Source organism: Syzygium oleosum, unplaced genomic scaffold, assembly GCF_021117445.2.
Source record: "Syzygium oleosum isolate NSW1041296 unplaced genomic scaffold, Sole_v2.1 Sole_v2.25, whole genome shotgun sequence".
Taxonomy (NCBI): domain Eukaryota; kingdom Viridiplantae; phylum Streptophyta; class Magnoliopsida; order Myrtales; family Myrtaceae; genus Syzygium; species Syzygium oleosum.
The window spans coordinates 951,227-962,473 of NW_026607509.1; the positions used below are offsets into that span (position 1 = coordinate 951,227).

Consider the following 11,247-nt stretch of genomic DNA (forward strand, 5'->3'; position numbering starts at 1 on the left):
TAAGCGAAAAGCGGAGAAAATCGAGGGCCAAGAGTCAAGAATTTGCCCAAGTGGGAGGGGGAGAGTTTGGACGGTGTGCATAGGGAGAAACATGTGAACCACTCGAAAGTCGAAATGGCAAATTCACTATTTCCGGTGGGAAATGAATGAAGAACGTTGGCACTTATTGACTACTCTAGTGGCTTCCTCATTCACGCCGCAAAGAACTTGTCTCTGACCTATGTGTATGTGTATATATATGTGCGTGTGCATGTATGTATGTACTTTGGTTTACATGACATGAAGAGCGAGATGCATGCAAGGTTAGAAACAGGAGCTGAATGACCGGACTATAAAGCCAAAAAGTGCTAAAAGAAGGTACAGGGTCGTAACGTTGCTGGGTTGTAAAGAAACAAGCGTGGATTCAACAGTGGGAAAGAAGCGACGGAGCAGACAGCTCGCGCTTTTACTGGCCCCAAGCCGGAAAAAAACAACAACAAAAAGAGGAAAAGAAACTCATGATTGGCAAAAGATTTTTGCGTTTTCCGTTTTTGTTCAAACAGCAGAAAAAGAAATGTAACTGAACAAATCGGTGCAATGTAGCTTGGGCCTGTTGGCAAAAACTATTCTATATATATACACACACAAATATCGGTGGACAAGTGGTAAGCGTAACTAATGATTCGATACGTTGTGCTCGTTTAACGATGCCGTTATTTTACTTTTGTCACGTCGACATCATCGGTCCGAATGAGATGCGCTTGTGTATAATACTAATGCCCATAATGGACCTTACCAAACTTCCTACCCTACTAATTTAGTGTTCGCCACCTTCGCGTGGGTCTCTTCTCGTGGTTCTAACTTATTATTCTAAGGCGGAGGATGATGGAATTGGTGGGGCGCGTCAGTCCTTTTGAATTCTTTGAATGGTCCATCGACCATCTGCTAAAGTGTTCTTGTTCGTAGCCTTTATTCTTTCGCGTTAGCTTATTCTCTGACTTTAGAAAGTGTAGAAGAGTGCTATTGTCCTAGGGCATTATTAGCCTTCATTAGTGTGATGCGAGGTGGTCTTTGTATTTGCAAAGTTGTCTTACCCTTTCTCTTGTAATAAGCTTGATGAGCTAAAGTTCTTTCTAATCCTCAACCAATCCATTGACCTCTCATTGTTTCTGATACAGGAGGTTGCTGCAAAGAAGATGGACAGAATAGAAAGAACGACAAATAGAGAGACCTAGTTGTTGGCGAGTGCTGGGATATTTGGGTGTCGCATTTTATGAACGTCGGGCTCCCATTGCGGGACCAAGATCTCCTCCATTTGGATAAGGTCAATCGACGCCGCGCTGATCAAAACGCTTTCACCGGCGCCGACTCGGCCACCACATCAACACTCCAACCATTTTGCCAGTCTACCGTCGTGGGTTAGCTATAAAACCGAGATGCACAGAAGAGGGTCGTTGATAGAACCGAGACTCGAGACAAAAACCTGGCCTCGAGACACACGGGCTGTTTCGAAATGAAAAGGGATAAATGCATTGGAAGTCCTAAAACTTGTTACGAAAGTGCAATTGAGTTTTAAAACATTCAAAAAGTACAATCAAATCTTAAAACTTGTCATGAAAGTATAATTAAGTCCTAAAACTTTCAAAAAGTGCAATCAAGTCCTCAAATTTATCAAATTGACCCAATTAAGTCATTCCGTTAATTATACTTTTTGAAAGTTTTAGGGCTCGATTGGGACTCGACAGCACTTTGACTAGTTTTAGGACTTGATTGCACTTTTCAAAAATTTTAGGACTCAATTATACTTTTGTGGCAAGTTTTAAAGCTTTCAGTACGTTTATTTCAAATGAAAAGGGATGGAAAGAAAGTACGTTTTCGTTTACACGGAGCAAAACAAAACTTGGTCATTTCACTCGCCCGCAAGGTGGGCGGACTGACAGGGTTGTTTGCTAGATGAAAGATCCAAGTCCCACCAGGACAGCATGCGAGGATGCCGAGTCAAGAATGGTATGTGCAGAGACATCGTCGCCTCGGCAACTTATGACGGCCCGTTCAAATCAAGGCTTCCACCAAACGACGGTAAATTAAACCCCAAAAGAGGAAGAGAGAGAGGAGAAGTCAACATCGCTGCCATTTTTCTGAAAGCTCTTCTTTCTCGTTCTCGTCATCTTGCACCGCGAAGGTCAAACAAAGCAAAGCGACCGAATATGGTGAATAAAAGTCGTCCCGATCTCCATGTCCAGCCGTTTGATGATTGGAGATTATTGAACCGGAATCTGCCTTGACAAGACGTCATAGATATTAATTTTGACATAGTCTTCGATGCTTTGCGGTCTAGAAAACAATAAAAGATAAAGACATCGTGTGCAGTGCCATTCACCTTCTAGATGCACACGTGCGCGAGAAGGATGGTTTCTTCTTGATCCACTCCATGGATTAAGAGATGCTTGGTCATGGAGACTTGGCAAACATCCACGGAAGAGTACTTGTCGTTCTAGATGTTGGGAAATTTCCCTAATGCGTCGAGTATATGCAAGTAAGACGAGGTACGATGGAATAAAGCTAATGACTCGTCTCGTTCATTGAATAGATGGATGCAAAAGCAAGGTTTCTAGAAAGATGGCTTTTACACTTTCCATTCATGAAATATCAACATGCCACGAACCACTGAACCTTTCCACACTCCATCGCTAAGACAGAAGAAAGAGATGACAGAAACAACAGGACACGCCAAAAAGAGGCACTTGAGATCAACGGTTTTTGTATGACAGCATATGCAGAAAAATCATATATGAACAAATCCCTCCATCACTAAGACAGAAGAAAGAGATGACAGAAACAACAGGACACGCCACAAAGAGGCACTTGAGATCGACGGTGATTGTATGACAGCATATGCAGAAAAATCATATATGAACAAATAAAGCTTACCGCGGACTCGAGCAAGCAAAAAAAGTGGCTGTACGACGGTGTGAAGAAAGACATGGCAGTGAATCTCTGCAGATCTCCATTGTATGATTCGTTCGGGTGAAAGAATACAAGGGTATATTCTATGCTTCACTATCGATGTGCAAAATTAGTAGTACATTTAACTATGACCTCCAATTGGCAATGATACAGTGCTTGATGTCCCTTTCTGTATGTATGAACTCGCTAGGAGTTAGAAAGGTTAAAAAAAAATGGGCATGATCTGGATGACCAAATGAGGTGGATCGCCAAAAGTAGCTTGTGTAGAGAGCTTCCAACATTCACTATATACCCTCCCGCAGAAAGTGAGCGAGAGAGAGAGAGCAACATGTAAACTTGACAGATATGTTGCTCGACCTGCAGATGACTAATAAGGCAACAAGCAGATGTTCAGCTGTTCACCTTCACCTCGACTTCTTGCAAGTTTCACCTAGGCTTCTTTGAAAGTTTAGGATTTTTGCACATCCGGATACTTAAGGGAGTCACCTCCACCAGTTCGTCTTCCTGAATATATTCTATGCAGTCGTCCAAACTATAATCCATTGGCGTATCAAGCACCACTGCAAAAGGGAATAAAATATTAAATGATCAGATTGGAGAATGCTACACTACTGCTTGCATGTGACCAGCTGAGAAGTTTACAGTGACATCCCAAATAAAAGAGAGGATCAAAACTTCATTTGAGCAATCTAATATTAGCCTCTTTCCAGATAACAAATACATGTATATGATGTAGGTACTTGAAATTTAACAGAGATGAACTTCTAGAATTTTTGCCACTATAATTGATCAAAGATGAAGTTATGACGCAAATCCAGATACCCATTAGGAGATATAAATTTTTAACTTGTGTAACCAAAATGCACAAAAGATAAATGTAACTGCAGCTGATCAATTGAAGTGACATTCTGTCTTTATTAATTGGGACCAATCAACATCTCAAAGATGAGAAGCAAACTCTAACTTGATAATTTAGGAACTTCACATAAATGCTCCTGCCTATTTATTGACAGGTAATAGGATGAAAATGCACAACTTTAGTATAGCTGCTTCTCACCAGTTTGTTCCTTGTTAGAGCGTACATTGGTTGCTGCCTTTTTCTTGCAGACATTGAGGGATAGATCCCCTGGACGCTGATGAATTCCTACAATTTGACCTTTATAAACATCCACGCCAGGACCAATAAACATCTGACCCCTCTCTTGAGAACTTGCAAGGGCATAGGATGTACTTGTTCCATCCTCAAAAGCAACCTGAAAATTAGTCTTATAGGTCACTATCAAACAGAGAAAGGTAGAGAGAGAAGGTTTTGGTTAATAAAAGCGTGGAAGTATAATTTATGCACATGGTTTTAAGTCTAAACTAATAACAAAATTCCCGAGAAAAAAAGTTACCAATGATCCTTGATCCCGAGTGTTGATATCACCAGCCCAAGGACCGTAGCTATCGAATATTGTGTTGAGAATAGCCGTTCCCCGAGAAGCAGTTAAAATTGCATTTCGCAGTCCAAGAAGGCCACGAGTTGGTATCTTATATCTAAGCAAAGTAGTTCCCTCTGACCTGCAAGACAAAAAAGTTCACCTAAATTAAGATCAAAATCAAGTTTTCACACAACAAACAAACTGGAGAGAGACCCTAATGATCAAGGAAGCAGCAGCAGTCAGCAATTCAATTAAACAACATATTGTGAAGAGCCAAGCACCATTCTACCAAGACTAAAGCTGATCTGCTCTATTCTAGCTGCAACTAAGAAAAGTCCAGTAAAACAAATGTGTTTCAGTGCCGATTAAATATCTTCAGGAATCAAAGATCTTAAGAACTATCTAAACATGGGCCTGCGAAAGCATCTCATCTCACAAATTATGTCTATCCTCATATAGCATGCAATGGTGTGCAAGAACGCTAAAATCTAAAGATCTCCAATGAGCAGATAGCATCATTCATTTTTACAGATGGAAGCACAAAAGTTTGACTAGCATAGCATTATTTACCATACAATGATCAAATATGGTGCCACCAGGCACCAAAACGGCTATGCAAACAACTTCTTCCATAAGTTGTCATTTATGCATCTGACATGCATTTTGAATGCTGTAGTAAATTTGCAATATATACACTTACAAAAAGAAACCTCAAAGTTTGGTCATGTAAATAACAGACAGAAGAGAGAAATTGTTTTACAAACCCGACCCCCTCCATATCAAACATCTGCCCACGCCTTCTGCCAAGAAGTTCAACGACAGATCCCATGTGCTCTTCTGGTACCTCCACCGTAGCAATCTGGCATGGATATCAAACATCAAGATCACCTAATTTTTGAAGCATAGTTCTCCATGTGAATAGAATCAAGTTTCTAAGTTAAATAGCGGCAAGAACCCTAATATCTGGTGCAGGAACATGGGTTTATTTCAATACATAACAGAAGATGCAGATCCTCCAGTACTCTCTCTAAATTCTCTCTACCAGTAATGTCCTCACTTGATTTCAGCAAATAGAAAGTCATCCGAGGGTTCCGCAGAGATAGAAGGTATATCAGTATTGAAAGTATTAATTGCGAAGAAATGATAATTAGGCACTCACCTCAAATGGCTCCAGCAACTTGTCATTCACCTTTTTGCTAATGACCTTAGGAGGGCCCACCATGAATTCATATCCTTCTCTTCGCCTGAAAGGCATTAATGAGTGCGTAGGCATACATACATGAGAATCGAAAGGAGAGGGAGTACACTTACATGTTTTCAATCAGAATGGTGATATGCAAGGTACCACGCCCACTGACTATGAAGGTATCAGAAGTTTCACCATCTTCAACTTTCATTGCCAAATTCCGCTCAAGTTCACGATATAGTCGATCACGTAAGTTCCGACTAGTAACATATTTTCCCTGAAAAACAAAATTTAATTCCCCCACACGAGTCTTCCACAATATTTTCACTGGCAATCCAAATACTAACATGCCATCCCAATAAGAAACAAAGGAAAAGCAGACAGACAAAATGGCAAAATAATGGAGTGTCCAGGGATAAAGCAAACAATCCTCTGTGCATCTATTAAGCCTTACTGAAGACACAGATCTATCTTACTTCTAAGCTGCTTTCGCTAAAGTGATAAGAGTACGGAGATAGACAAGGGTCTCAATAACACCAACTTTGGGACCCACACTTAACCTATTATTTCCTATAAATAGTAAGGAAACATATGCATAACTCGTAAGGTCTGAAGATGTGAAATTTTGTGGGATCACCGTCAACTATTTTAAAACCTTAAGCTATTAGATAAATGCGTAATTTAATATTTAAACACTTCAACACTCCCCCTCAGTCATAGGCTGGACACTTGATACTAAAGCATGGAAATACATAATAGGGGAGGCACATAGAAACCTAGAAAGTTTTGAAATCAGGAGCTTCCGCTTTGATCCCATAAGAAAAAAAGTTGAATCTCTAGTCTCCTAATCTCAAACTTCCAGTCAAACTGCTAGAAAGGTTTTACAAGTACAACTATAGTCAAGCTGCAGAGGGGCACACATCGCCAGACATATGAAAACTGTCAAATCAAACAAGCTACTTCAACAATTTCCTAGAGGACCTTTACGCACCAATTTTAGCAGTAAATCGTAACGCCGTAGGAGATGCAATATTACAGAGGATAATCCAGGGACATTAATTAAGGACAAGATTTTTTAGTAAAAGAATATGTGTGCTCTTGCCATGAAATTCTTAGATAAAGCAGATCTGGTTAACATGTGGTAGACTCCCAGTACTCTAAAAAAGAGAACCTAGCAAAGAACGATGTATCTATCCATGCCGCAATTTTATGTTACAATTGACAAGTAGGCCCCAAATGACTTCCAGTATATTACTGTTCAAATAGCATACCTCACGTCCAACAAATGGTGATATGTTTATAGAAAATGACATTTTCACTGTCGGTTCCTCCACCTTGATGGCAGGTAATGGCTTCCCTGATGTTTTATCAGCAATTGTCTCTCCAATCTGAGCAGATTAGATGCTAGTCACAAAGCAGAAAGATAGCTGAACATTATTGTGATCATCATGTCAGAAATGAATAAATTACCTGGATATCGTTGACGCCACAGACTGCACATATATCACCCGCTTCGACACTTTCTACAGGAATTCTAATAAATTTTTCATACACAAAAAGCTCACTAACTCTTGCATATCGACAAGAATCTTCTGAAGTGCATACCTAAACAAGAAACAACTTCAAAATAGTCAGAAAAGAGAGCAAACTTTCTTTCTTTCTGACAAGCATACAGCCAATTCTGGTTCACATCCCAGGGTTGTGGCCTCTTACAAGGTCAATAATAGGCATACAAGAATTTTTTAGACTATATCACAAATTAAATTCAATCAGGATAATGAGCAAGCAAGCTATACCCATGATAAATACGATGCATCTGTAGTTGTGTATAAGCTTTCAAACAAAGACTGTCCACAAGGATATCGTGGTTAGGCTATATACAGAATAATAGTTGCTAAATTATAGAGTATTTATATTAAATTCCTGTTTTTGTGACAAGAAAGTAAGTCATATAAACTTTGGTGGATTCAGATATTGAATTGGAAGGATTCAATAATTTTCCATTGAGAAGCATAAGATTAGAATCTCAGGTTGATGAAAAAGACAACTATTAACGAAGACCGTTTGAGCACGAGTTACTAATCTCTCAATTCTAGCAAATGAATCATCAAGACTAAAGCATATAAGAAAAATGTCCCAAACTAAACTCATCTCAAGATTAAATTCAAGAAAAAGGTCCCTGAAATAGCAGACAACTCCTTCACTGACTCATCAGTGCATTTTCTACAAAATGGAGTCATAACCAACGAACACTTCATTAGCATGTATTTCCAATAACAGTGGACCGACTAAAGCCAATATGTCCGCTGCGCTAGTTTTACACAATTATCTGATCGTCACTAACTAAGGTTGAGGGAAGTTCCGGCTGTAAACTATCTTTGAAAGACTAGCAAAGCTAAAAGTTCAAGAGAAGGAAAAGGAAAGACATCCATGAAAAAATTTGAGCTTTCGAGCTGTACCTTCACATCAGTGCCCTTCTTCAAAGTCCCAGCATGCAAGCGCCCAATAGCTATTCGTCCTTTATGTTCATCATACTCAATATTTGTGACCTAAAATAACAAAAAGTGATTGTTACACATTACTGGATTCATGATATGTTGACAATCAAGCTTACTTAATCAATTCCAAGCAAAGTATCTATAACTTGAGAGAACAAGAGACTCGTTCATTTCTACTTATCTTCTAGACTTGCTGACCAGCATTATGTTAAACTCCATCTGTTACCTAACAATGAAATTTGTGTAAAAAGGTAAAAAGTATCCGTGTTCTAGTTTGTAGACAAGTCCAGGAAATTATTTTTTCTTCCTAGCGCAATATAAGGTAGCACATAATAGCAACATCAGACAGCTAATAACAATGATGAAAATGGCATGATAGATTTGAGAGAGAGAGAGAGAGAGGCTATGAAGGTGTAGAACCACTGACAAGCATTTGTAATGCGCCATCTTTGTCAATACGTGGTCCGGGTATACATCTGATTATCGCCTCAAAAAGTGGGCTAAGGTCTTCCGCCAAATTATCGGGGGAAAGCCCAGCTTTTCCTTTAATACCACTAGCATATATTGCTTGGAAATCACACTGCACGCACATCACATCTAGATGAATTAACTTCTGATGAATCCAGTTCTTAAGACCCAAAAAATAAAAGAGGAACAGTAATTAAAGAATAATAAAATCCCAATTACCCATGTTTAGATTCTGACGGTAACCATGTAGATAAGAGCCAAAAGGACTTAACAATAATCTTGATGGGTAACTCCATCAAGACTACCAGAAACTATTACTACTATACAAAAATACTTCAGCGACCTAGATTTTATCTATTGACGCGTCACAACAGAGATATGATTGTCTTCCTGTACATGTCACAAGTACCTGTTCATCTGTCGCATTTAGTTCAATGAACAATTCAAAAGTGGAGTTGATGACAAAATCTGGACGAGCAGATGGTCTATCAATCTTATTGACGACAACAACTACAGCATGACCAAATTCCAATGCCTTCTTCAGGACAAATCTTGTTTGTGGCATAGGACCTTCAACAGAATCCACCTACGAGAAAGGAGTGATGTGCATTAAAATTAACACTGGAGTAAACACTTATCAACCACACAGATGAAAGAAAGTAAAACAGAGACAAACAACAAGGGAGGATCGGCTGTCATTTGATGTAAAGAAACAACTAACTAACGGACGAAAGTACATGCCTTCTAGTGTAGAATTGAATATGCGATTCAAATAAGGTCTTTCTTACCATCTATTCACACGAAAGTACATTACAGACAAGGGAAGTAGCAAAGCATCAAATGCACAATGTTCTGAAGTGAACAATCGGAGGAAACCATAGTTTTTACTCAGTGACAAACTCTGTCGAATAAAATAAAGTCAGGAATCCAGATGTGCACAGGGTTTCAAATTTCCTTAATTTTGGGTTTAAGATTTATCTATAAATGCAGCCATTACCATATCATCTTGCTCTGTAGCTAAATTATCTTATCGCAGCACTAAGACTGCCGCTTTTCTAAAATGATAATCATCAATTATGAGATAATTTAGGTTTCCTTTTTCAGAAACCACAAGAACTGCATAACACGACCAACAAGGGAAAATGGAAAAAATTACCACGAGCAGCACTCCTTCCACCATATTAAGGATGCGTTCCACTTCACCTCCAAAGTCAGAGTGTCCCGGTGTGTCGATTATGTTAATTTTCGTGTCTTTGTAATTAATAGAAGTGTTTTTGCTAAGAATTGTAATTCCCCTTTCGCGTTCAAGATCATTCGAGTCCATTATCCTTTCTTGCACGAATTGATTATCACGGAAAACCTGCCAATGAGAAACCGATACGCTCGTCAGCAATATCTCATTCCCTCGGAAGAGAATGCGCTCCTGGTTCAGATATACAACTGCCGAAGACCAATGTCTGGAGTCTTTGGAGCACTTTGCTTCCCGCAGTCAGATTATAAAAAGCGATTTCGAGCCGTACCTTGGCTTGCCTCAACATAGAATCCACCAAAGTTGTTTTCCCGTGGTCGACATGCGCAACAATGGCTATATTCCTTATGTCTCTTCTCCTCATCAACTGGCTCTTCTTCTCTGCCAGAACAAAATTTCGGCATCAATACTCTCTCGACGCACTGATGATCTAAAAAATCAAAATCTCTCGCCATTTCTCCAGTCGCGACAATTTCATTTTTTCCACCAGGAAGAAGCCTCTTTCTGCCAACTAAGAAATCAGAACCCCGGAACAAGGACAAAAACGAAATTGCATCCTTGCACGCACGTTACATGATATCAAGTAGCGAGTATTCATCTCCTCCCCCGCCGCGACGGCGGCGACGCAAACCGGCGACTCGGAGTTTCCCGAAAAACGTACCGGTAGGGGTCTCCGCGGTCTGAGCGGCGGAGCAAGCGATGGGGCGGGGGCGGCGAACTCGACGCTCGGAGCGGCACCGGAGGAGGCTCGTCCCGGAGGCGAGGGGGGGCGAAGATAAGCCGCCCGTGCCGAGACCGAAGAGCTGCTTCGCCGGCTGAGGAGGAGGAGAAGGGCGGGGACCTCTCGCGCCAGGGTTTAGCAGGGCACGCGAAGGACTGCGGAAGCCGAGCGCCATCTCCATCTTTCTTCTTCCTCTTCCTCCTTCTTGCTCTCACTCTCTCTGCAATTGCAGTGCGTGTGTGCGCGCGCGCGCGCGGGGGAGAGAGCGAGGCGGAAGCGCTTTCGCAAATGAGGCCGTCAATCGATGGCGGTGGTGGTGGTGGTGCTGCGCTTCGCTTCATCGCCATCTTCTTCTCCTGGGTTTTTTTAGTTGCGGCCCAGTGTTCGTCCACGTCGACGGTGTGGCCCACTTGGAGGGTGACGTGGACGGCTCCTGGTACGTGGCTCCTGTTGATTTGTCGTCGCGTGCGCTTTTTTTATTTATCTGCGTATTTTTGTTCGTTTTTGGGGTTACCGGGGCTCCTCTCTCGGCTCGGGCGGACATCTGAGAGTCTAGCCTGATCTAAACTAATATCTTATAGTAAAATAGAATTTTTAAATATTAAATGTACTAAATATGATGCAAAGAAAGTCATTAAGTAATAAACAAATATTCGAAAAGTATTAAAACTAAAATATATTCCGCAACATACAGTATACTAAAATTGGTTTTCACTACACATGTCAAAATGGATCATAAATCAATTTTTTAACCCATA

General features: G+C 40.6%; 1 protein-coding gene across 1 annotated transcript; it reads right to left on the reverse strand.

Moving 5' to 3' along the window:
- Positions 1-2,963: 2,963 nt before the first annotated feature.
- Positions 2,964-10,690, reverse strand: LOC115674737 (putative elongation factor TypA-like SVR3, chloroplastic). The gene is made up of 14 exons (XM_030597231.2): positions 10,430-10,690; positions 10,040-10,149; positions 9,676-9,879; positions 8,929-9,105; positions 8,479-8,631; positions 8,013-8,102; positions 7,024-7,158; positions 6,825-6,941; positions 5,679-5,830; positions 5,527-5,611; positions 5,132-5,226; positions 4,341-4,506; positions 4,004-4,199; positions 2,964-3,506 (listed from the first exon to the last, which is right to left on the reverse strand). Exons 1-14 carry the CDS (start codon positions 10,668-10,670, stop codon positions 3,373-3,375), a joined length of 2,055 nt encoding a protein of 684 aa, XP_030453091.1. The 5' UTR covers positions 10,671-10,690; the 3' UTR covers positions 2,964-3,372.
- Between the last annotated feature and the right edge of the window lie 557 nt (positions 10,691-11,247).